Below are 26,955 nucleotides of genomic sequence, written 5' to 3'. Positions count from 1 at the left end.
TCCAATGGCGCTATGATTGTGAGGGTTAGGTGCCCTCACTCAAAGCCCAGGTTACACTGTCCACTGGTGGCGCTACAGTTATGGGGACGGGCACCAGCATCGAAGAGTCGACGCTGTGCCGTTCGTGGGCACCGTGATCGTTAGGGGCAGGCACGCTTCCGCTGAACGGCCGCGACGCCATGATTGTGAAGGTCAGGCATACACCGCCCCGCCCCCTCCTGGCGGTCGGCCACCCCAGGACTGTGAAGGTTGGGTATCCTTCCGGAGCACCTCTGTAGCTGCCATGATTGTGAGGGGCAGTTAATACTTCCGGGGCACTGTGCCATTGGCCATAATTGTGCCCCTGACTTGTGCCACCATGATTGTGAGGGCAAATGTCTGCCCTCAACACCCAGGTTACGCTGTCCGCCGGCACTTAGTTGTGGGGGTGGGCCCCAGCGGCGAAAAGCCGATTCTGTGCCAGTTTCTGGCATCGCTATTGTAACAGACACAGTGCCGCTGCACTGCGACGCCATGATTGTGAGGGGCGAACGTACTTTCGGAGCGCTCTCCGCAGCGCCATGATTGTGAGGGTTGGTAGTGCTTCCGCTGAGGGCCGCCTATGGTGCCATGATTGTGAGGAGCACGCGCCCCTCCCACTGCGACGCCATGATAGTAAGGAGCGGACGTACTTCCACTGCGTCGTCCGCGGTGCCATGATTGTGAAGGGCAGCCGTGGGCCGCGGGAGGCGTGTCCGCAGCGCTAACGTACCGGTGTGTGGGAGAAGGGAGAGCAGGGTGCCTGGCCCACCTATGTGTTATGGGAGCGAAGACGCTAACCGCGGCTGGGTGTGGGGAAAGGATCTGGGGCGGTCGCGCGGTTTCACAGCTAATTCGCTGTATGGCGGGGGTAAACCCGGTTCTTACCATGCCGACGCTTTCCCCTCCCCGGGTCTCCAAGGGTTGCCCTGGGTCCGAATAGACCGCCCTCAGCTAGAGCTAAATCATAAGGAAGTTGGGACTAGCATCTCAGCCAACTTGGCAAAGCTGTACGTTTCTGTGAAGGTGGACACCCATTTCAACCCCAGAATTTTTGTAGGGTTACAAAAAAAAAAAATAAATTCCTCTAACAGCTACCGTATACTGAACACCTGCTATGACAGACGCCCTATGGGCACCTCATGTGCTTGCAAAGCTGAGGTCACTACCCTGACCACCTGTTCGGGAGCCACTGCAAAGGTAGTATTTTATTGTCCAGAATAATTTTGGTTGGACACGATTTTTGCCGTCAGAGCTGTCCTTAGAACCTGATGGAAGATGGGAGTCGACTACACCATATTCCAGTTTTGTTCGCTGTATTCATCAATCTCCCATGTTTGTTTCTAGGTTGGGTTTAAGTGTTTATGTAAATTCCAGTTAGGTTAACATACTGCATGATATTCCTTTCAGGTGTACAGTATAGTGCTTCTCCCTTACTTTTCATGATTTTTTAACGATTACCTATGCCCACTCTGGTCCCTTAGAGATAAAGCATTCCACCTCCCATCTGCTTATTTGTGTAACTAGTACTTTCCATTGGGGTGATTGTTCATGGGCTGGTGGGTGACCCCTGACAAAAAAAATGTTCGCCTCCAAAATGGGTCCTTGTTTTCAGCTCAAAATGAGTAATAAGGATTCCCAGTCGTACCTTCATGTCCACCATTCCCAGCGCATGAAATGAACAAGAGTTGGGTGGCAAAGTGAGGGGCTCTTTCCAGCCTGCCTTGCAGACGATCCGATGCCGTCTCTCCTCAGTAAGAGGTAAAAACGAGGAGCACTCAATGCGCTCAGCGCGGATGAGGAGGCAGTAACAAGAGCTGGATCTTGAAGCTGTGCAAATGAGCAGCTTTGATGTGAGCGTCAACCTCTGCACCCCTCGCCCCTCGGCCCTGGGCAGGCTGCCAGCTCATGAAAAGCTAAGACCCTTACAGGGCCAGTGAACCGCCTCCTGAAAAGTACAATTTGTGCAAAATCAGCTGCTGGAGGAAGCACTGTATAGGTTACACCTTAAATAGTGGGGTATACCTTTCGTGGGGCTTTTAATGATTAAAAAACGATCACATTACAGCATTAATGTTTTGGCCAGATACTTTTCAGTAACTATCCCTTAATGGTCCTTCCGTTGGTAAATAAAGATCAAACTAGATTTCTTTTAAGATGAAAAGTTTATTTTGCCTTTTGCCTAGAAGCAAAACTAGTGAAAATTAAAGTACAAAAATAAATACAATTTACGTTAATGGACATTCATTCAAAGTAAAAGTAACAAAAATAATGTATATAAATTAAAACTCCATCAAAAGCACAAAACGACGTCTGGCACTTTTATGAGGAAAAGCTGTGAACGTTAAAATATGTGGAAAACACACAAGCTTTTATCTTTAAATTAAAAAAAAAAACATTCAAGTTTCTCAACCTTAATCTAAAGCTAGTTTTAACTTTCCCCAAAACATACTGGGGTTTTTTTTTTTTAGCTAATTTGCATTAGCGCACACAAAATTTGGAAGTATCTTTCTGGAAAGACCCACAATAATATGAGTAAGCTGTATCCTGAGATTTCAGAATGATAAAGCACAATTTATCATATTAAGATATTTTGCTATACTTTATAAAGAAAATGTCGGTAACTCAGACATTTTTTACCATCTTCTGATTTCCTGGCTCACTCACTCAATAAATGATACATCTCAATAAAGAAAATCAAGTTTACACCCTGGGTAGATTATTATGGTCTACAGCTGGATATAATAGCTAAATTTTAAAGAGGACCAAAAATTTGAGAAAACAATCTTTATCACCACCTTCTTCAAAAGATATTAAGAATATATATAGTCTGCATTTTCAAAATGCCAGTATCATTTTAAAATTCAAGTTAGAAAAAGTGAACGTACATAGTCCCGATTTTATGTGAGAAGCACAAAGCCCTTTTTGGAAATGGCATGATAAATTAACAGTGGCATTCACTTTCATAAAATCATGTTCCCTTTGTAACATTTTTTGGTTTATATTTTAAATGACTACGTTAGTGATGAAAACCTTAAACAACAGTGTGTAACTTCAGTTGACAATAGTCCTGTTCCATTTGCAGATCTGAACTTGCTGTTGGTTACATAGTCCTTTAGTCTCTCCTAAGTCAAGCCAGCTAGAAAGAGCAGACCATGAAGAAAGAAAATACACAGACCACCAAGGAAACAGAAGCACAGGCAGCATTACTCTATTTTACAGAAATGGATGCACTGATTCACTCCAAGGTGCTACTACATTCCAGAAGATTGTGCTATCTCCCCTCCATAGAGAGATTTTACAATTTAGGAGAAGTGTTTCCAAGAGTACTGGAGTAACATACATTAAACCTAACGTTTCTGCACAAGACAACTAGCTGTTAAGAGGAATGTACATTTTTGACCAAATCGGTGGCCCCCAGCCACTGCTGTGGTAAATGTGCGATGGACCACTCTCAGCAGGCAAGGGTTTTCTCCTGTGGGTCATCCCGTAAATCCAAGAATATGAAGACTGAGAGATGAATCAGTTTTTAAAGTTACAGAACCAGGAGAAAAACATTCTTCAGTAATTTCCCCTCAAATAAAACAGTATCTAATTTGTTTATCAAATTTACCAATCAGTATGCAGAGATGAACAAAATTTGTATTTGAGAACTTAATTTGTAATTTATCACACCTTTTTGACATTTTATAGAAATAAACCCAAATGCCCTTTAAGTTTACAAAAACATTCTCAGCAGACATCTGGGTACAGAAAACAAACTTACGTTTGTACAGGTTAAGCAAAAGAGATGGTCAATTACTAAATACTAATGTGTCTTCACCGAAACCTAACATTAAGAGGAAAATGAGGGTGGAGGGAAGGAATTAGCCAGACTGATCAAGTTACCCAGATAACTGCTCAGCCCTTTGATGTCACTTTGCCTGTGTAAACAGTCCAGGCTTAAATAAAAGTCCTGGGCAGGGAAAACTGTATGCACAGGACCTCCCACCCCACCCCTTGGTTATCCTAACGAATGCTGTCTTCTTAAATTGTCGCAACATTTGGCCGCTTTCTTTGGGTTTTTCCTGCATATACTCCTAAAAATAGAGCAAAACTAATATTATTTCTCAATGCCAGTTTTTCTGTAATACCATTTAATGTGTTTACTATAAATGCCCAGGCACTGAGCTAGGCAATGTACATTAGTACATTATTACATTTAATCCTTACATAAAATAATCCCGAGGTAAAAACTGTTACTACTGTTTTAACAATAATATAGCCGAGACATGGGAGAGTAAGTCACTTGCCTAAATAACAGATAGAGACTCTGAGAACCCAGTGACACCTGATTTGCTGTCTGACCTAACAACCACTGCTTCCGACTTTGCTTTAATGAGTGGTTTCTGAATTTCACTATAAACTCCTGAGTCAAGTACCAGACATCAAATGAGCAAATGTCTTAAAACATGGGATCAGACATTGCAATTTAGTTTGTAAGAACTATAAACAACTTTAAGTGTTTTGCAGCAAGCTGCAAGCCCTTGGCATTCTACTCCAGTCTTAGAGTAGGAAAGTCTGTCATCACAACAAAAGCTAGCTTCCTATAAACTGCTTAATAAATAAAGATTCATTCTCCATGCAGATCAAACTAAAGCATAAATTTCAAGTTTGTTTGTAACACAATCTAGGCCACTAAGAATCTAAGCAGGAAAGAAAAATCTTTTCAACTGCAACTATGGACCCCTGTTTTGAGATTCATAGTTAGAATCTTAGTCATACCCCAATTTTTCAATTTACGTACAATGATAAAATTGTTAGTCTTTTTCAATTGTCTAGGTACTCCCGTATAAGTAAATCTTTAGAAAAAACAGGAAATAAAGTTTGTACTTGTTTGGATACATAATAATTATAACATGTTAATTTAAAAGTTAAGTTTGTTTATATTTATAATTACATTGCAATGCAATGAAACCACAATAGTTCTAAACACTGGACGTGAGTACATTGCTAACTGCACTCCTGCATTCCTAATGTGACTTCCTATTGATCCTTCATACTGTTGAGTATTACTTGCTCTTTTTCTTACGGATTCACATGGGACAAACAGTGGAGATGAAATGCATGAGACAAGAACATGGAGAGTAGTCACTGTGCCAATAAATAGTATTGTGCAGATCAATACTAACTCCTCGATCAACTGCCAGCTGGCCAGAATTTATCACAATATGTAACTCTAATATGGGAAAAAATTGAAAAGGTCTTAAAATTCCACCTAACTTCACAAGCAGCAGATCTGGTGTCTGCTTGTAATTCTAGTTACCTTTCAAACCAGGAAGCAGAATCATCTACCACATAACCCCCTTTACTGTAAAGTTTAAACAACTTTACTGTCACTCACAGTGGCTTCCAAAAGACGACCTCTTATCTTATCCTCTACAAGTGCAACATTATGAATTAAATTCACTACATACATGCAAAAAGTCAGCAATCATTTCAAAGTTATGATCGGCATCATGTTCCCTCTTTGAACTTACATGAACAAATGGCAAAAACAAAAACATTTCTTATGTTGTCTATTCCCTCCTAATTTGGAGGAAATCACTTAGTAATAAAAACTCTAAATATACCTAATTGTATATTAATGGGAAGATTAGAATTCATTAAAGATTTAATTTTCATTGCCTAGTGATTAATTTTTGGTTTCTTTTAAATGTTTAGAAAGAAGTGTAGTTACATTTTGAAAGTATTTTTAATGGATCACATAATTTTTAGTGGGCTAATCAAAGTATAACAAAGACACCTACCAAATATTAAAACATTAGCTTAAGAGTTTGGCATTAGTTTATTAAATTTGTCTTCTTGCCACCATAAACAGAATTTAAAATCCGCAAAATAACAAAAACAAAACTTACCCCCTCCCACCTGGCATATTCACATGTGATCTTGTGGCCAGAGGGAGAAATTTCTTATCACCTTATGTGCAGATGCAAATGCTCCTAGGTGATACACTCCCCCAAACCTCAACCAACATGCACAGATTTAGGCATCCGATTATTATACTTGACTCATTTATAAAAAGTTTTTCTCAATAAGGCACGTAGAATTCTACAGGTTTCTCAGATTAAAATAATGCATAATGTTTCAATGGCATTATTACAGAAACAAGACTGGCAGCCCAGTTGTAGTAAGGTCTCCTGACTGCCACAGAATAGTGACAGTGATCACTAGCAGGAATGACTGTGAATATGCCCAAATTATGGTGGCAGGAAAGACAAGCCATGGCACTTGTACAGCCTGTATCGTGGGGCAGCTCGTGCACATCCTTCTGTGGAATGCGTGTCAAGAACTCGTTTGCTACACACCTGAAACAGGCGCTCTGTTAGGCACTCTGCTCTGTGAAGACTTCTGTCTATTTTGCACAACCCCCTTCACTGAGGTCTTAGGGGTTCTAATTGAATATAAAAAAATTAATAAGTCACTTGCATCAAGATCTAATGTTCAACATTCAAAGAAAGCAACCGTACTGCATCAACAGTTCAAAGTGCAAATATGCTTGGAAAGAACGTAAGGCTCACACATGCGCACAGCAAGGAAGCTGCACTTTCTCATCAGGAGACTAGAACCGAGGCTTACACTCCGTTGAAGACTCACTGTGGTGATGCTGAACTTACTATAATGGACGCTTACAATACTAATGAGCAAAATGGTATGAAATGAAAAGTAAAAACATGCCAACGTAAGATGATAACTAAGATATAATACACAACAGGACACCAAAGGGTTATCTTTGAGCACAAAACTTAAAAGATCTTCTCAATGTTATAAACAAATCACATCTGTAAAATAGTTATCCTTTACATAAAGAGCAAGAGCACTAAATTATTTTCCCCCTCAGAGCTCAGTTTGATACAGACGTTTTTAAATACCCAGGTGTGGCATTCTTACCCTTGTCTACTAAGTAGCCTATGAACTGGTGCATTCTGTCCTTGGTTTGGCTGAAGGACTCTGTTGACAAAGTAAGTTAAAAAATTAATTCAAAAGAGACTGACATAAATTCAGTTATCCCATTTTTTTAATAGGTGAAAGAGGATTAATAGTGAGGTGGAAGTCATCTATCCAGATGTGCCAATATAATATCACAGTGCAAATCACACTGATTGAAGCATATTAATTGAAATTTTGCTCACCAAGAGCCGAAATCTTGGGTTTTTATCAGGGTGTTTCAACATAAGTGTTTAATTCTTGTGTTTTTAGACTGTTTATATATGTCACAAAAACCAACTTTTCCTTTCAAACATCCAAGAGAAACATCACTCTTGTAAAAGTAGAAAACAGGTCAGAAATATTAAACTAGATTTCTAAGGCTTCTTAAATAACTATCCTAAGTAAGTCCTGGACTGTGAGCTGACCTCGGGACATAGGGGGCTCAAATTTCTACCCAAGACAGCATGTCCTATAGAAAGCTCCGGAAACATGTGGTCTGACATACAGCCAGCTACATGACCCAGTATTAATATAGACCTTGGCCATTCTTCAGTCCTCCTGTCAGCTGGGAGTGTTTTACTGATGTCAAGTCAGAAATAACTCAACANTGTTTGTTGGGGAGGGGAGGGGGGGGGCTTTTTTTTTTTAATAAAATAGCTTCTCATGGAGATGAAGTAATTTTTCTCACCTTGCTTCAGAAAGATTTTGTTTAACCAGAAATTTCTTATTTGGCATTCCCATTTCAGCAGCTCTAACACAACATAAAAATAAGGACACACAATGTATTTAGAAAGGGAGAGAAAACACTTACAGATGTGATATATGATGGCAGAAACAAATCATTTACAAGTTTTGCATTACTCAACTGTACTAAGTGCACTAGGGACAACTTTCCAGAAAGAAGCAGCTTACTAAGATAGTTACTAGGAAGTTCTTTGCATTAGGTTTCCCTCCCATGAAGTCTTTCGCATATTAGAAAATATGAGGTGCCTGGGGGTCTCAGTCAGTTGAGCATCCGACTTGGGCTCAGGTCATTATCTCACACTTCGTGAGTTCAAGCCCCACATCAGGCTCACTCTGTCAGCATGGAGCCTGCTTGGGATCCTGCTTCAGATCCTCTGTCCCCCCTGCTCCTCCCCCTCCTCTGCTGGCGCTATCTCAAAAATAAATATTAATAATATATATATTCAAAAGATATCAAATTAACAGTGAATATAAAGATTAACTTTATAATGCTGAGTAGCTATTGATTACACAATTTGAACACTTCAAATTTAGTAGTTAATACGTTTTACCTAAAGATGAAATCAGATTTTATCACCTGAGTAATAAAACTATTTATATAAAAAAGAGATTTCTACAAGCTCAGCTGTAGAAAAGTGAATTGTTCTTTTTTCTAATTTGAATACACAAATAACAGACTGATAGGTGACTACAATGAACTGGTTTGGCAACAACTAGATTAATGACGTGACAGGAAGGAACACTTACTTCATGTACTTCTTCCTGTCAAGGGACTTTTGTGTTGCAGCTGACAGGGCCACTTGTGGACTTTTCATTCTGTCCTTTAAAATACAAAACAAAAAGCTTTTGTGGTACCAGTAATATCACTAAAATAATATAGGAGGATCTCAAACTGCATAGAAAAGCTTCTCTTACTAGCATTTTAAACTTTAGTCTGTCTTTAGAACTGAGACAGTCCAATTTGTTAATAATTATAATGAGTTTTCCCAATGAAATAATAATAAACTTAGCTTGTTTTTCTTTGGCAACCAAGTAAGATCATTGATTAAAACCATACTCCTCCAATACTCTGATATATTTCAAATAACTCTGGTTTCCAAAAAAGACAAAATCTACATGATAGTTTCAAGGAAATTCAATCAAGAGCCAATGACAGATTTCTTATAAGCCATCCAAACAGCATTCAAAGCTTCAACTTCCAAAATCCAATCACAAAACAATATGCAATTCTTTTAAATTTGTCTTCAGCATTCAATGTTGCTGGTAATCCTGAGAACTGCCTGTGCTTAAGAATTGCATAGAAGGTTGGGGTGCCTGGGGTGCTCAGTCAGTTAAGAGTCCAACTTCAGCTCAGGTCATGATCTCACAGCTCATGAGTTTGAGCCTCATGTTGGGCTCTGTGCTGACAGCTCAGAGCCTGGAGCCTGCTTTTGATTCTGCCTGTCTGTCTGTCTGTCTCTCTCTCTGTGCCCCTCCCTCACTCACATTCTGTTCCTGTTTCTCAAAAAATAAAGATTAAAAAAAAAAAAAAAGAATTGCAGGGAAGGTGCTGAAGTCAAAATAGAGAATGAGGGGAAGATGGGTGGCCTCAGTTGGTTAAGGAAAGTGTCATACTCTGGATTTAATCTCAGGTCATGATCTCATGGTTCATGGGATTGAGGCCTACACAGGGCTCTGCACTGATAGCACAGAGCCTGCTTGGGATATTCAATCTCTCTCTCTCTCTCTCTCTCTCTCTCTCTCTCTCCCCTTCTCTCTCTGCCCCTCCCACTCTCTTTCTCTCAAAATAAATAAACTTTAAAAAAAACAGAGAATGAAATTTAGTATCAATCACCCCAAACCGATAAGAACCTCTTTGTGAAATAAAAAATATATTGGTCTCTGCCCCTAATTCTTGCTAATATTTTATCTTTGACCCTAGTTTCTAACACAGAGCTCCTAAAACCCTTGTAAATCTGAGAGTGAAACAGTAGAAACATCTTTTTTTTTTTTTTTTAAATCTATTTATTTTGGGAAAGAAAGAGAAGGAGAAAGAGAGAGAGTCCCAAGCAGGCTCCACTCTGTCAGTGCAGAGCCCAATGCAGGGCTAGATCCCATGAACCTTGAGATCAAGGTCAGAGCTAAAATCAAGAGTCAGATGCTTAACTGACTGAGCCACCCAGGCACCTTGGTAGAAGCATCTTTTGTTGTAATATTTGGTCTTTGACCTCAGTTCCTGACACAGAGCTCCTAAATCCCTTGTCATTTTCTGGGTGACAGGAGGATCTTTTGTTCTAATGGAACAACTTTTGAGGAGGCTCCCAGGTGCAGGCTATTCATCAGAAAGACCAAGCCTGAGTAGAAGCTTGGAACATTCTGCCTTACCTTCTTATCCTGCAAGACAAGAGAAGGGCTGGAAACTGAGTTAATCATTGATCATGCCTATATGATAAAGCCACCATAAAAACACCTAAAATATGGGGTTCAGAGAGCTTCCAGGTAGTGAACACATCTATGCGCCAGGAAGATGTCCTCCATGTGGACAGAGCTCAGGCCCTTGAGACCCTTCCAGTCCTTGCCCTATGTATCTCTTCATCTGGTGGTTCATCTATATCCTTGATTATGTCCTTTATTGCATAATAAACCAGTAAATTCCCTGAGTATTGTAGGCCACTCTAGAAAATTATCAAACCCAAAGACAGGGTGTGGGAACCCTGTTTTATAGCCAATTTGTGAGAAGTACAAGTGACAACCAGAGACTTTGGATGGGGGGATCTCAACTGCCTCCTTACCCTTACCCTTGTAGGATGTGACTCTAAACTCCAAGTAGACAGTATCAGGATTGAACTGTAGGACACCCTGCTGGAATGGAGGAAAACCTCACACGTTTGCTATCAGAAGTATTTTGTGATTGTAGAAGAAATAAGAGTTTTTTTCACTCATTCATTAAAAAATCAGATAACATACCATTTGCCTGAGCATTTTCTCTTTGCGAACTTCTCGGTCATGATGGAGAATAGACATTCTTTCAGCTGCATCCATTACAAAGAATATGTCATGAATACCGTACAGGGCAGCTCGCAACTAGGTTCAAAAGAAGAAAATATTGTGCCCATTTAAAAAGATGAGGTTAGAGTTTAGTAATACTCCACACATTTTCACTTGAGAAAAAGGTTAAAGGTTTAATTGAAACTTATTTTCAGTTGTGAAATGAAGGGAGAGATAGAAAGTCCATTTCCTAACAGCCTTCAGGATGGGGGCGTTTACCTGAGCTAACACTCTTTCCTGAAGAGAAGCATCTTGCGCTGAGACAACTCCTCTCTTCAGTGGTGCCTCTGACTGAAAGCTTCTTATGAATTCCATAGTGTCCTGTAAGAAATGCTCCTTCAAAAACCACTCTTCGAGAAAGATTCATGATCACTGGAATTTCCTTTTGATTTTTTCTCAGTCAACTCAAAATCAGTGAGAACATAAAACTATTACTTATCAGAAGGCAAAGAGTACTCTCTAAAATAAGACAAAAATACCCAAACTACTTCATTTAAATATTTTTTAAAAATTATCAGATTTTTCTATCAGGTTTTCTATTATCAGGTTTCTATAACTTCCTGTATTGCAGTGACTAAAAAATGTTGGATCTGCCTATGTTCTGAACGATTTGTCAACTGTAGCTAGTGACTAGCCGTCACTGGACTGGGAGACTGAGACAGACATGAAATACAAACTATGGACAAGCTTCTTACTTTTACAGTTTGGCGAAGTTGTTTCAGTTTATCTGTCTGCATAAGCCTCCGAGTAAGAAATCCTTTTGCCACAGCAGTTACTTTGTTAAATTTTGTCTGTACTTCTGGACTGAAAACCTAGAAGAAATAAGACATAATGAATTAAGGCTCTGAGCATTATACTCAAGATGGTTTCCCAATCTATTACAATGAGCTAAATGCTTCTACATATGTGTGCTCTCTGTAGTTTCATCTCTGATAAAAGTTAAGCTCTTTGATGTATGGCAAAAATATCTGTCCTCATTTGTACAACCTAAGATAATGTACCTCTTTTTTATTTTCCTTTTTTTTTTTGTTATCCCGCCCTGTTTTTTTTTTTATTTTCCTTTTTTTTTTTTTTTTTTGTTATCCTATAATGTACCTCTTTAAAAAACATAGCTAGACAGACCGACGGATACACAAATATCATGAAGCTTGCCCACCTGAGACCATTTGGTTTTGGCCCTTCCAAAAGGCCTTGTTACTGAGAGTTTGGTGAAGCCACTAGGTGACGATCCCCAGAGGTAGAAGGGCGCTTCATTTGCAGACCCAAAGCTATGCTGCAGGGCAGAGTTCGTGAAACCTGGAGAAATAAATATACACAGAGCATTCTACTTGATGTTATATAATCAGAATATACAGAACATCCAAATAAACACATATGACTCACTAAGAATAACCGCCTCTGAAACTAATCCACGTGCAAACTTAAAATATTTATGGACTTTAAGCTTATGCACCAGATGGAGCTGCTCAACACAAACAGCATCCCCGGATAACTGGAGATGTGCACACAAGCTCTTGCCGGGTCTGAAGAATTAGATGTAATTTGAGATCACTCGGGAGATGGCAAACTGTCTTTGTAGTTGAAGCACATCACCTGCTGCGTGAATCAACTAAGCCTGGGCTCTGAGTCAAATTTCCTGTATTTTCCTTGCCGAGGTGGCTTTTCTCATGAACACCTGCTCACCAGTCTTTGATGTGCCATCATTTCATTTTCACTAGTTATCGGTAAATGGAATTACATGAAGAACAGAGCTACAGTTTTGGGGCACCTGGGTGCCTCAGTTAACTGTCTGACTTTGGCTCAGGTCGTAATTTCACAGTGCATGAGTTCGAGCCCCACATCAGGCTCTCTGCTGTCAGCACAAAGCCAGCTTCAGATCCTCTGTCTCCCTCTTTCTGCCCCTCCCCACTTGCACATGCATCCGCACTCTCTCTCTCAAAAATAAACATTAAAAAAAAAACAAAAAACTAGAGCTATAGTTTTAAAGTGTGCCAAATAAAATATCTAACTGTAGGGTAACTTCCTCAAATGGAAGAGAATTTTAGAATATTTACCAGAACTATTTGAGTTTGAAGTATGCAGGGCATCCACCTGAGACAGCACTGTTTCCAGCAAGCCAGAGTCCCTCGCTTTCCTCCATTCTAAGTCCACTGCACTGTGAATGCCCAACTCAGAGGCTTCCGCTGCAATCACGTTCTTCTCTTTCAACATTTTCTCCTGTTCTTCTATTTCCTACAGATTAACCATGTATTATAACCTGCTATATCTTTTAACTATATCCCCAAATACTACCATTTTAGGCTTTTGGGTAATTATTAATTTCAAGCAAATGATTAATTTCAAGTTTTCCTACTTCAGGTGAAAGCTTAAGTATCCTTCCCCTTCAATACCCTCATGCAGAATGCATATTTCAGCATCTATGTACAAAATACTTTTGAAAATCTTAAGTGTTTTAAGTCAAGGAATCAATAAAGTATCCTTTTGATAAATTAGGTAAATTTTTTTAGATAAGAAGCTAAATATCAAACCTCACATTTTGGCCATATCCATGTATCAAAATCAATCACCCCCTTAGACTTGTTACAAGTAGCCTATACATAACACGTGACCAAAATTCACACATATCCCGGGCTAAATTCCACTTACCAGCCCCATATCCCTGTATTTTAATTCCTCACCTTTTGCAATCTTTCCTGTTCCCTTTCCTGCTCAGCTATGAGTAGTGATAACTGCTGGGCGTGCTGTTCTTCTAGTCTCTTCCGCATTTCTTCAAAAGCTAGCATCTTACTTTTTAAGATCTCCTCATCTTCTGAAAAGAAACACATCCCACAAAATTTAGAAAATTTACTAATATCTGATACACAGTCAATTTAAATTACGCTTCTGACCAAGAGCATTCCTGTGTCTGACTCGACACAATCAAGGCACAGCCAGGTGCCCACTGTGAACCACATCCTCCTCTGCCACTCCCCTCACTGCCTGCTACCAAATAAAGGCCTGTGTGTCACCACCATCCACGCTCAACAGATCACATCACGATCTGAACTGAAGAAGCCAAGACTGGAGCCAAGACCGTGTGTTCAGTCTGGATTCTCCTTACTCAAATTAACTTCAAGATGTGATTCTGATCTGTATCTCACCTCCATTTTTCCTTCTGACTCTTGTTCCTCCCCAGGATCTCTGATATTGTAGCTTGTAGTTTTGTTTTGGTTTGGCTTTTTTAAATAAATGTTCCTTTGACAGTGCAAAGCTTCTCAGCTTCAGGTTCCAAAACACATTGGAAATTAAAATTACATATATCGGAATTACTAACTAAAAAATTTGTTAAATCATTACGACTATGCAACTTACTGAATAGAAAGTGGTGAGCCACTCTGAAATGTTGAAATACCAAGTATTACACAGATGTAGTGCATATTCATGGATCCATCGTGATTCAACAAAATTCAAAGAAGTATTCTTTCCCATATACAATGATTTTCATTAAAGATAAGCATATTGTCTACCTGCTATGGTATTCCCATAATTCGTTCCTAAATACAGTGGATTTATTTACAACAGTTTGCGTTTGTTCATGTGCAATTTTTCATAGGCAAAAAGGGCTGGAAACGCAGGAGGAGAATTACAACTTTTAGCAAAAAAGGAAAGAGCTCCTTAGCCCAACCACACAACCAACAGTGAGAGACCATTGAGCTCTAGCTTAAGAATTTCATAAATGAGCACTGTCCAGGGGCGCCTCTGACAGCAAGCCGGCTGCCTCCATGATTGGCCTCACCTCGAACACACTGGCCTTGCCCCTATTAAATGCTGCCAGAACGGCCCCTTGGCTGGCTTTGTGGACGTCCGCTACTCATGGAGACAGCCTCTAGCCATGTCGCACTGTCCCTCTGGATTATCCAGGTAGGCTCCCCAGATATGGACTGATGTCTCTATTAGAGTTCTTACAAAGTTACACAGGTCTTAAAAGGTCTGTCCCAACCCTATTTGTCCTATAAACCCTGTTATATTTAGTGTGCAACTTTACAGAATATGAAGGGTTTTTTTTAGAAAGATTACACATTAGAACTGAAACATTTATGTCCAAGAACTTCATTTACTTGACTCATGCCTTCCATATCAGTGATGAAGAATTATGAACCATGACAACAAAATAAGGAGTAATGAAGACATGTTTTAACAAGTGACCATTACTATAACACTAGATGAAAAAGAAATTTGAAATAATTTTTATCAATAAAGATGCCATTCTTGAAACACTACTTACAGAGCCTTATTTGCGATTTTTCTCTAATAACTTGATGTTCAAGTGTTCCCTGATGGACCAATTACATAAGGGGCTCATTACAAATGAAATGACTAAAGAAAACATTAAAACCACAGTCCAGAAAGAAAATATCATAGGAATACACTAGATTAAAACTGTGAGTGATGTTTCATGCAAGAACTTTTTCCTCTAGTTATTAACAATATTCTCTGTGATACAAAGTGAACTGTCAAAGATTCACATTTTAAATAAGAAAATCCTTTAAGAGGGGTGCTTGCATGGCTCAGTCCATTAAGCTTCTGACTCTTGATTTTGGCTCGGATCATGAGCTCAGTCATGGGATCGAGCCCTGTGTCAGCCAGAGCTAGGTGTGGAGGCTGCTTAAGATACTCTCTCTCCCTCTCCCTCCCCTGCTTGTGGCTCGCCGCTTGCTCTCTCAAAAAAAGAATATGCTTTAAGAAAGCCTATCAAATGGCAATAAACTATAGCTAATTATGTTCTCTGAGAGAAATGAAATTAAATATCCTGATGAACAGATGAAGACAATTATTATTGTTGTTTTTCAAAATGCCAATTTAAAGTATTAAATACAGGTGCCATCTGTTTCACAGGTATCAAACACTTCAGAGTTTCCTTACCTTTGGAACTACTTTCTAACATTTTATTCTTGTTCGTGTAGACAGATCCCTTAGGGTATCTTTTTTCCGGCAAATGTTGCCTTTCCTGTTCAGCTATTCCAGTTGTTAAGACGAAAGGGCAGTTTTCTTTTTGCAAACTATCAATATCTAAATCAAGCCTCCGTTTAACTTTCTCAAAACTATTATCCAAAAATTGTTGATTTCCACAGGACAGTGTAGGGGTGTCCATCTGCTGTCTGGTATTCTGGTTTTGCATCAGTAAAGGAGACGGGTTTTTTACATCGTAAGACTTATTCAGTTCCATCTGTAAACTGCAGGAGTTTTTCTCTAACACACTGGCTGACTTGAGTCCATTCACAGATCCAAAGTTTTGACTCACTATACACTGACTGGTGGCATACGGCTCATGCAATCTTGGCATTGCAGTACATGTACTGTCCATTTTGTGTGGTCCTCTCTCATCACATGTTAACTGACCTTCAGTGACATCAAGTCCATGAATAACCTTATTTTCTAGTTGATTTTCTGAAGACTGACGTACCTGATTTGATTTACCTAAAACCACTTCCTGTATGGCTTCAGATGTATTTTTGGTGACATAAACCTTGCTTGAACAAACTCCTGCTAAATCAATTGGTAACTTTGGCACAGTTTCAGGTATTTGTGTTTTTTCATCAGTATCCTGAACAACGAAGTCTACTCTCTGTTCTTTTCCTTTAGGACTTAACTCGCAGGCATTTATTGGGTTATTTATAAGTATATGACATGCTGATGATGGCCTAGAATGCCTTCGGTGCATTTTAGGACTCAGGCTTGGCTCTGGAGTAGGTAATTTGGCATATGAACCAGTAAGACTTTTGATAACATTATTTTCGGTAACAAAAGTGGGAATGACTTTAAAATCTGAATCAGGATCTAAAATAGCGTGATGGCCAGTTCGTACAGGTATTTCCACTTTAGAAAAGCTACCTAAAACTGATGTATTCATGCTGCTTGCTTGAGTGGAAGCACCTTGGAGAAGAACATTTGATTTATTAAGGCTTGGTTTGTCAGGAATAACTGAACAGTGCTTGCCAGTCAACTGTGCTTTCTCCTTTCCATGCTCAGTCACTTTACCAGCATCATTTTCTTTATCTGAATGACTCTCGTTAATACTCCTCTTTGCGCTACCTCTCAGACTGCGTCTAGATTGTTCTCTTTCTATATATTCCTTTGACTTTTTCATCAGGTTCTGAAGACTCATTATGTAGGGATCTGGAGTAACTTCCGAAAGTGATGGATCTGGTTCTTCATTTGTTGGCAAGGGACCATCAGACGTAAAAGTCTCCTGTGGGGTTGCTGCAGGGGTCTTTACAGAAGCTTCATTTTCCACAGGGCTAATATCTGAACTATCACACTGCTTCAGAGAATTAGATTCTTCAGAGTCCCTAGCTAAGTCTATCCCATTAGATTTAAATTGGTCCTCATTATTCAATGGCAAAATTCCAGTTATCTTTTCAAACTTTCCTAAAGTAGAGTGTTCAGTAGGGCTTGGCAAGATATTTGGAAACGTAGCAGGGACATTCAGATTTCTCTCTTCTGAATTAGAGTAAACTGTTTTAGTCTCCCATGGATCAAAATCACTGGCATTAGGTGCCTTCCTAACCTGAAAAAGGAAATTTAAAAATTAATATTCCCTTGCTGTACAAAAAAAAGGCCTTTGATTCATTGTTTTCTTTTTAAAAAAATTTTTAATGTTTTATTTATTTCTGAGAGAGAAAGAAAGAGACATAGCATGAGCAGGGGAGGGTCAGAGAGAGAGGGAGACACGGAATCTGAAACAGGCTCCAGCCTCTGAGCTAGCTGTCAGCACAGAGTCCGACGTGGGGCTCTAACCAATGAACCATGAGATCATGACCTGAGACTAAGTCAGACACTTAACCAACTGAGCCACCCAGGTGTCCCTGATTTCATTGTTTTCTCAAATAAAACTGAAACAGAAAATTCAAAGTTCTAATATCTGAAAACACAAACAAAAACTAAGATAACCTTTTTCTATTGTGTCCTATATCACATGGAGCTTAAATTACTATAAAAAAAATCTATTGGTCATTCTGACCTGTTTATTAAAAGATTAAAGGAAATTATCTAATTTGATACAATATGTACATATGTGCATGGGTACACACACATACATTCATATATCCATGTGCAATTTAATCTTGGAATAGAAGGATTTTCATTAATTTTCTTTTGGTTTACATGTTTTTAATGTCACCAGCTGTTCCTCCTATGAAACCTGTCATCTAAGGATCCCAAGGTATGAGTTAAATAGCAAATAATTAAATTTCTTACATAAATGATTCCTTCTTTAACAAAGACTAACTTGCCCAGGTTATTAAGCAAAAATAATTCAGTAATAAGACTCCTGCCTCCTACAAGCTCACTCCAGATTTTACTTAAAATCCTTCTATATGATGAGGCAAATTTGTAATAAATGAAAGCTCAGCCATGTAGCTTAAGTTACCTAGAAATAAAATTTTCAACTTAAAATCCAAATCATCAAAGCAAACTTCAATTTGATTAACCGACAGCCATTTTATTTATTTTTTTCCTTAAATAGTTTATTGTCAAGTTGGTTTACATATAACATGCAATACTCATCCCTACAAGTGCCCTCTTCCATGCCCATCATCCCCCTTCCCCTATACCCCACCCCTCCCTCAGCCCTAACCGAGAGCCATTTTAAACAGCAACCTGTTAATGAGTTTTAGAACAAGCAAAAGTAAAAAAAAAAATTCTAAATTAAGGGGCACTTGGATGGCTCAGTCAGTTAAGCGTCCGACTTGGACTCAGGTCATGATCTTGCAGTTTGTGAATTCAAGCCCATCAGGCTTTCTGGTGTCAGATCAGAGCCTACTTTGGATCCTCTACCTTCCCCTCCACCTCATAGCTCACATGCACTTTCTCTCAAAAAATAAATAAACATTTAACATTTTTTCCAAATTACGAGGAGAACAACTGATACACAAGAGGTCCAATAGAAAAAATTAAAATTACACTTTCTATCTAAATCATTTGACTTTGCAAAAGAATAAGACATGAACCAGGGGGTGCCTGGGTGGGCTAGTCGGTTGAGTGCCCAACTAGATTTCAGCTCAGGTCATGATCTCAGTTTCTGAGTTTGCAGGATTCTCTATCCCTCTCCCTCTCTCTCTGCTCCTCCTCCATGCACACAGCTCACCCACTCTCCTTTCTCTCAAATAAATAAACATTTAAAAAAAGAATAAAAAGTGAACTAGGATGATTTTTAAAGATTATACAAGCATATACTAAGCCAACAGAAATTATATTATCATATCAATATAGACTCCAGAAACCTGAATATTTCAAGCTTTTATGGTGCTGTGTATGTGTTTTTTTCCCCAGACCATCCTGTTTTACCTTACAAATCCCAAGACATATAATGGTTTCCAGGTACTATGCAATAAACACTACAACAAACTATACTTAGTCACAACTTCAGGATCAAAATAAAACAAAAGGGATACATATTTGCCAAATCCAGGAACATGTTCATAGGTTTAAATAAACTGTTTCCTTAAAATATTTCACATTTCACATTTGTATATACAGCAACTATGTTTTTGTACACTACTAAAATGAGCCTTAAATTTAATACAGACACTAATTATAATCTGCAAATTAAATCCACTACTTGCAGAGAAATGAAGGTGGCAATTAGAGGGAAACAGCCTCAGGTTCACTGTACATGTGTCATCTAGCATGAATTATACAAACTGCAAACCCTAAGAGTATGAAAAAAATTTAAATGTAGCCTGCAGAACAGTGCTATATATGGTAGAAATCATTTCTTCAACATAATTCATTTGGGGTTTTTTAGTATGAAATGATCCAGACCTTAAATTCTTTACAGAAATTTAAATTGAGCTAAATAAAAATAATTGCAAAAGGCATGAACGTATTGTTTAAATGGTTTTAATTTGGATCTAAGATGCACATAGACAATTATCTAATCTAAATTGCATTTGTGTATTTAAGAGGGTTATTTTCACAAAAAAAAAAAATTGGAGGCAGTTATTTACTTTAGCAGAGAATGAGAATAAGGTCATTGAGTCAATAGTCTGATTAGTTCAGAGTAAACCACAATGGTCAATTCTATCATTTTGTCACTGAGGATTCCATGTTTTTAGAGTCATAAGACACAGACAATAAGCAATTATATTCAGGGTAGGGCTCCATTGTCTGAGTACCCTCTGATTCAAGTACTAGGCATCACTAACAAGCAAGTGAATGTTCTTTGGAGTAACTGACATGGATTATCACAAACCACAAAGCTTCTCAAACACGACAGTAAAATATATTGGTAACTAACTAGTAAGTGCAAACATACTTCTGAAAAATTATCATCAATGCTTACCTCATGATTTCTTAATTATAATTTTTATTTTTATTTTTTTTTTAAAGCCTACATTACACACCTGAACATTTTCAAGAATCTCCTGGACACGAGTCAGTAAATCTTTCTTCTTATTAACACGCTTTCTCGTTTCTACATCAAGTGCTTTCTGCTTTTCTTGTTGCATTTCCTTTCTTTTCTCAATGTTAAGCTGAAAAACATCATCATAAATATATAATTACTTCTTATAAATATAAAAATATCATAAAATCAGGAAGCTTTGAATCAAAATGATTAAAACATGCAACAGATAAAACTATAGGGAAAGAAATTTGAACAGCAGTAGGGGTAATGAGGGGGACGGGGCATGGGAGATCTTTCTGTGGGTACGAGAATGTTCTGTGTGGGTGTGAGTTATACAAGTGTATGCCATATGTGAAAACTCATGGAATGTTAGGACTTGAGATCTGTGCATTTTACTGCATGTAAATTATTCTCTATTGAATAAAAATGTTAAAAAAAAAAGAAAGAAAGAGAGGAAAAGAAAAGAAAAGAAAAGAAGAAAGAAAGAAAGAAAGAAAGGAAAAAACCTGTTCACTCATCAAATGCTCTAAAATGAGAGATAAAATAAGTCCTTTTGGGGGTGCCTGCGTAGCTCAGTCAGTTAAGTGTCTGACTCTTGATTTTGGCTCAGGTCATGATCTCACAGTTCATGAGATCAAGCCTCATGTTGGGCTCTGTGGTGACAGTGCAGAGCCTGCTTGGGATTCTCTCTCTCCCCTCTCTCTCAGTCTCTCTCTCTTGCTCTCTCAAATAAATAAATCAACTTAAAAAAAAAAACATAACAAGCAAACACTATTTGTGAACTCTGACTGGACCCAGATTAGAAAAAAAAATAGTATAATAGACATTTTGAGTACAAATGGAGAAATCTAAATATGAACAGAATATTAGAAGCTATTAAAATCAGTACTAATTTTCTTAGGGTGGGATGATGGTATTGGGAATTTTATGTAGGAGGATATCATTATTTTTAGAATATGTACACCAAAATATTTAAGAGGGAAATGTTACATATCTTCAATTTTCCTATATATACATAAAATCACAAACACCATAAAGCAAAGATGGCAAAAATGTTAAAAATTATTGAATCTAGATGGTACATATATAGGTGGTCACTGTACTACCCTGTTTTTCTGTATGTTTGAAATTTCATTACAAAAAGCTGGCAGAAAATATCGATCTTTTAACTCATTGTATACAAAAAAATTAATGTAGTTTCTTTCAATTATATTAATTTCCTGGTTTGAAATAAAGTCACACACAGTTTAAAAACATTCAGTTAGGGGCGCCTGGGTGGCTTAGTCGGTTAAGCGTCCGACTTTCGCTTGGGTCATGATCTCGCGGTTCATGGGTTCGAGCCCCGCGTCGGGCTCTGTGCTGACTGCCAGCTCAGAGCCTGGAGCCTGTTTCACGGTCTGTGACTCCCTCTCTCTCTGACCCTCCCCTGCTCACGCTGTCTCTCTCTCTCCTAGAAATAAACAAAACATTTAAAAAAAAATAAAAATAAAAAAAATAAAAATAAAAACATTCAGTCAGTGTAAAAGAGTTTACAATGAAAAATCTATCTTCCTTCTCATGCTGTTTTCTTTTATCAGGCCTCAGAAAAAGAGTATTCTTACATAAAAACCCAAATAGTTAGTTAACAGGTTTTGAGTACTTCCTATGATCCAAGTAGCGTTCTAAGCATTTTACATGTATTAGATCATTTAATCCTCAAAACAGCCCTGTAGAGCAGACACTATGTTTATCCTCATTAAAAAGATATAGAGAATGTGGGTGGCCTGAGTGGTTCAGCCAGTTAAGAGTTCAACTCTTGATTTCAGCTCAGGTCATGACGGTTTGTGAGTTCAAGCCCCACATGGGGTTCTGCACTGACAATGCAGAGCCTGCTTGGGATTCTCCCTCTCTTCTGCTCTCTCTGCCCCTCCCAGGCTCATGCTCTCTCTTTGAAAATAGGTAAATATACAGGGGAGAGTGAAGGAGAAAGGGAGGGAGGGAGGGAGGGAGGGAGGGAGAGGGAGAGAGAGAGAGAGAGAGAGAGAGAGAGAGAGAGAGAGAAAGAAAGAGAAAGAAAGAATGAAAATGGACCTGCAAGTCCACACAGCAGGTAAGTGGCAGAGCAGTGATTTAAAGCAAGGCCAGCAGGCCCCAGAGCCAGGCTTATAAGCACAATTCTACGCTGTTCCTGAGAGCACGATGTGTGCAGTGATTTACAATAGACTGTGGAGATCCTTCCATGCCTGCACATTTAGGTCTTTTGTACTCGTTTCAGTGGCATGTATGAGACTCTACAGACCCCAGTTTGTTAAACTGGTCACTACTGGACATTTACGTTGTTTGTTAATCTTTGGCTATTTCAAACAATGCTACCATAATCTATACATATTTTCTCTGGCACACAGGCCAGTATAAGTGTAAGATATTCCCAAAAATGGAACTGCTAAATCAAAAGTTATATATACTTTTAAATTCTGATAAACATGAACAAAATGATGTTCAAAAAATAAACTCAGCTGATTCTCTCAGAAAAAATGCAGTATGAGCGCCTTTTACCCACAACCTAAGGAACACCAGGTCTTAGCAGATCTTTGCCAATCCCATAGGTGAAAAAACACTAACTCTTCCATATTTAATTGTGAGTAAGAAGTATTTTTTCAATGTTTATAACACTTTCGTTTGCTTTTCTGTAAACTACCTTAGTGATTCACTATAGAAAAAAAGATTATGTAACAATCAGAGACTGTTTACCAGTGGAGAAAGCACGGCCACCCCATGGAAGCGGATGAGAGAGATGCATTCAGGCTGGGCAGGTAGAAAGCTCTCTGTGGCTAGTGATTCCTCTTGGACTCTGGCAAGGCTATTCTCACAGAACTTCTCATACTCCTCCATCTTCCCCCAATTACACTGTCAGAGAGAAAATTGTCATTTGTAGTGTGCTGAGAAAAACAGATCTTAATGATTTGGCAAATGTCACAGAGCACTTAAATATTTCTAACATTCACAATTCATAGAACTGGCCCCCAGAATTTTTTTTTCCCCACTGATGAAAAGCTAATTCTTAAGTATAGGTGAGCACCTCGAGATCCTACCCAGTGAAGCCTTGCTTCCTATATTAAATACTTCCAAACATATGTATATAAATCAATCTTTAAATATGATTTGTTTAGAAAAGTACTAAGAACTCACCAGTGAAAAATTCTTAAAGGAACAAAAGTTCTATACCACTTTACTTACTTCAGATGATAAACTAGAAGTTGTATTCTCCTCAACAGGTTTTATCTACACAAGAAAAAATCATACAAAGGTAAAAATGCTTTTGTAGCCTAAAGGAAAAAAAAAAAGACAGAACGGCTATTTACATAAAAGAGGATATTTACCTTTTTAAAATTCTTTTGTCATCATGGAGTTCAAAGTCTATTATTACTTTCACATTTTGAAAATATATTTTGTCTCCATGGTCAGTAGCCAAATCAGTTACGGGCAAAACCAGAGTATCTACGGGCTCTCTTACTAATTCTATTTTATTGTTGAAAATTGGAACCACCGCCAAACTACTTGAAACAATCAGCCTAGTAATTTCACAATTTCTGGAAAAGTGTGATGATGATGGCTATGAAAACGCAAGGTAATCGGGAAGGATTAGCCACCATGTTCATTTAACTACTGTTAAATATTTGATTGTCTGTTTCCATAGCATTATGTCTGGCATTGTTTCCTTTAAGTAAGAGAAAATGAAAAGACATCAGACTCCTAACCAGCAAGGGTATGAACTGTGAAAACAGAAAAACGAATACAATAATGTTCCCTTAAGTGTTCATTTTAAAACAATTAACAAAAAGGGGGAGGGCAGGGAAATTTAATTGATGATTTGAGATATGCAGCAATGAAATAAAACAGAATGTGATACTGTCTTAAGCGTTAAGGTACTTAAAATTTTAGTGCACTGAAGTGTCAGGGACACAATATAGCATAATTAGAAATGAAGAAAAAGCATATTATGATTTGATTACCAGAAAATAAGATATATTGCTAATTTTGACCAACTGGTAGTCTTCTTATTAACAAAACTTCTTCCTACCATCCCATCAATTCTAATTATTTCTATATTCAATTTATGCAAAGTGTGAGTTTAATTTCAAAGAAAATTAGAGTGTGAGATCACTTTGTAAGCTTACATTCATAAAACAAGCAAAAGTAAAAACAAAAACACAACATCTTACTGCATGACAACCACATGAAGGCCTCATTTTTCAGTCTGGATTTCAACCCCTAGTATCTTATCTTAACAACCAAAATACACAGAATCGTTAAGAGAAATTCAAACGACCCCATTTCTACTAAAATACTTAAATATATTTTTCAACACAACCCACACACTCAGCATTATAGGGTATGTAAACAGATGACTCATACAACTAAAGAAATATTTACTTTCTATGGAAACACAGCAAAGTATGAAATTCTATTTTAAAGGTCTGGGAAATGTAAGGAATAAATAAAATGTTTTTATGGCAAGTTTTCTTTTTCTTTCAACAACCTCATGCAGATATGCCACACTGCTTTGGAAAGTTAAAATTCACATCTCTTAAACCACACACATTTGTCAGCATATTGCAGATGTACAGTGATAGATTTTTATTACAGCATGACTAGAGCATATGATACTGCATTAAATACCCCAATACAAGTGCTAATGTGGTTGATTATGGAAATTACCAGATGATCCTAGAGCATGACTGAATTTTTCCTATCCTTCTGTGTCAACGTGAATGCCCCCGCCCTCAGAGAGGCCATTCCTTCCTGATTGTCCCATCTAAATTAACCCTGCGTTCGTCGCTATCACATTACCCTGCTATTTCCCAGCTTTCACAGCACTTACCACTATCTGAAATTATCTGGTTTATTTCCTTGGGTTTTGTCTGTCTTCCTCCACCAAAACGGAAGCTCCATACGCACAGGTACCTTTTCAGTCTTGCTCACCACTGAATCCCCATTACGTAGAACAGGGTCAGCACACAGTAGGCACTTGATAAAAGTAATGAATAAATGAATTAGGGTAATTAGGTCAAACAATAATGCAAATCAGGAGAGGAGAAAAAAAAGGAGAGAGTGGACTAGATAGCAAAGAACCTAGCAAGGAAGAATGGAATTTAAAGAATGGTCGTTTCATGGATGATCCTACTCTCTGAAGAAACTGGTACCTCTAAACTCAAAGGCAATCATTTACAAAATGTGCATCTAATCACCTATATGATTAGCAAGAAGGCACTTCGCTTCTCACACAATTACCTCAGCAAAGTTTTTTTTTTAAACAGAGCCTTGACTGCAATGCCACTCCAACCACAAATCTACTGGCCTATCCTTTACCAGCAGGCATTACTGGTCCACTGGAATTAATAATTTGTCAGCTGCATCAAGTTCAGACATGTCTGTCGTCTCCATTTATACCATGACCCTTCTCCAAATGAGACTCTTTGCAAGCCCCATAGACTGGTGCTCCTCAGCAGTGTTCTACCAGAAATGTCACTAAAAGGGATGGCACAAGTAACACAGAACAGATCTTGCCTTGTTTTCAGATCATAGCTGGCTGTTTACCACCCCCACCCCCCCAACCCCCAGTGCTCCCAAAGACAAACTTTTTGAACAGGCAATAAAGAGGAAAGCTTCTTATCCAGGCACATACTAGCTGTATGTTCTTGGCACCTTACTTACCATCTCTGTGCCTCAATTTCCTCATCTGTAATGCAGGGATAATCAAAGTATCTGTCTCAACAACTCAATGAACTAAAACGTGTATGGTAATTAGCATAACGCAGGACATGCAGAAATGAACTAAAACGTGTATGGTAATTAGCATAATGCAGGACATGCAGAAAGCACCAGTAAACGGGGACTGCCTTTATTATTAAGAGGATGATGATTATTATGATTTTTATCACTAGATTATGAATTCTGGGAGGGCAGCGATGGTGCTTTGTTCCTTGTAGGATTCAAATGTAACTTTAAAGCATGGAAAGGGGGACAACACCTTCCTCATTTTGTTGTTTCCAGACCACTCGCCATCAGATCAATCTCTGGGAGCCTGTCACTTGCCTAAATTGGAGGTTGGGAACCGGGACTATAACCCTATAGAATAGGAATCCCCTAGCAGCATCAGGGGCAATCAAGAGCATTTGCTTTATTAGCCTCAAGCTTATTCCCCGGGGTCGCAAAGGCAGAGTAAACAGCACCTCTAGGGCCTTTGGTTGTGGTAATCGGCTTTCAGAATGGCCAGTGCACGCCCGGAGGAAACTACCTCGCCAGCATCTTGGGAGAAGAAAAACGGTCCAGTCTTATCAACAGATGTTTTCCGGCTCTGTTTCGAGTTTATTTGCTGGGGACCCTCTTGCCCTGACCCCAGCGCCCCACGCCCACCTCCCCCAGCTCCTCCGATATGACTCCATCCCGAGGGCCTTCCCGATGCACCAGCATCTGAGCATCACCTCCGCGCCGAGTGTCGCTGGTCCCCGGACACCTGTCTCCTCACACTCGGCGCTTTACTAGAGACTCGAAGCTCGGGGGCCCACCACCTGCATTCCGGTTTGGTACAGAATTCACCCTCAGCTCTCAGACCGCCAATGCCGCCTCCCCCGATGACCTAGCAGCCGGGACCCGCTGAGGATCTAGTTCCCTCCTTACGCACACACCTGATCTCCCACGGCCCCGTCAGCTTTTTTTTTTTCCCCTTCGCCACGGGCCTCGTCAGGAAGCAAACGGCTCAATTGGTACTGACAGAGCGCAGCTCGGTCCGCCGCCGCCTTCTCCTTCTCCTCCCCGCCATATTACTGGTC

The 26,955-nt window shown here is 39.0% G+C and overlaps 2 protein-coding genes and 1 long non-coding RNA gene across 10 annotated transcripts in view; 1 reads left to right on the top strand and 2 right to left on the bottom strand.

Moving 5' to 3' along the window:
- Positions 1-587, bottom strand: part of VPS35L (VPS35 endosomal protein sorting factor like) — a 118,752-nt gene extending 118,165 nt beyond the window's left edge. For all 4 annotated transcript variants that reach the window (XM_077773226.1, XM_077773228.1, XM_077773230.1 and 1 more), the window contains exon 1: positions 537-587. In XM_077773226.1, the coding sequence (XP_077629352.1) occupies positions 537-562 (26 nt within the window). In that variant the 5' untranslated portion in view covers positions 563-587. The remainder of the gene's footprint in view (positions 1-536) is intronic.
- Positions 1-3,390, top strand: LOC144239214 (uncharacterized). The gene is made up of 2 exons (XR_013337342.1): positions 1-191; positions 3,104-3,390. It is a non-coding gene; the product is annotated as an uncharacterized LOC144239214 (long non-coding RNA).
- Positions 2,571-26,955, bottom strand: CCP110 (centriolar coiled-coil protein 110). Of its 5 annotated transcripts, XM_077773222.1 has the most exons (17): positions 26,812-26,955; positions 25,005-25,150; positions 23,360-23,404; positions 22,874-23,029; positions 20,142-20,270; positions 15,661-17,305; positions 13,437-13,567; positions 12,813-12,990; positions 11,915-12,054; positions 11,454-11,570; positions 10,978-11,079; positions 10,678-10,794; positions 8,479-8,552; positions 7,676-7,738; positions 6,949-7,008; positions 6,366-6,451; positions 2,571-4,097 (listed from the first exon to the last, which is right to left on the bottom strand). In XM_077773222.1, exons 4-17 carry the CDS (start codon positions 23,012-23,014, stop codon positions 4,045-4,047), a joined length of 3,036 nt encoding a protein of 1,011 aa, XP_077629348.1. In that variant the 5' UTR covers positions 23,015-23,029; positions 23,360-23,404; positions 25,005-25,150; positions 26,812-26,955; the 3' UTR covers positions 2,571-4,044. The 5 variants fall into 5 exon arrangements, with proteins under 5 accessions (XP_077629348.1, XP_077629347.1, XP_077629349.1 ...); XM_077773221.1 differs by lacking the exon at positions 23,360-23,404; XM_077773223.1 differs by lacking the exon at positions 23,360-23,404 and having other exon boundaries at positions 13,437-13,564.

The sequence above is a fragment of the Crocuta crocuta genome, unplaced genomic scaffold (genome assembly GCF_008692635.1).
Source record: "Crocuta crocuta isolate KB4526 unplaced genomic scaffold, BGI_CrCroc_1.0 scaffold16, whole genome shotgun sequence".
Taxonomy (NCBI): Eukaryota; Metazoa; Chordata; class Mammalia; order Carnivora; family Hyaenidae; genus Crocuta; species Crocuta crocuta.
This window is presented reverse-complemented; position numbering and strand designations above follow the sequence as displayed.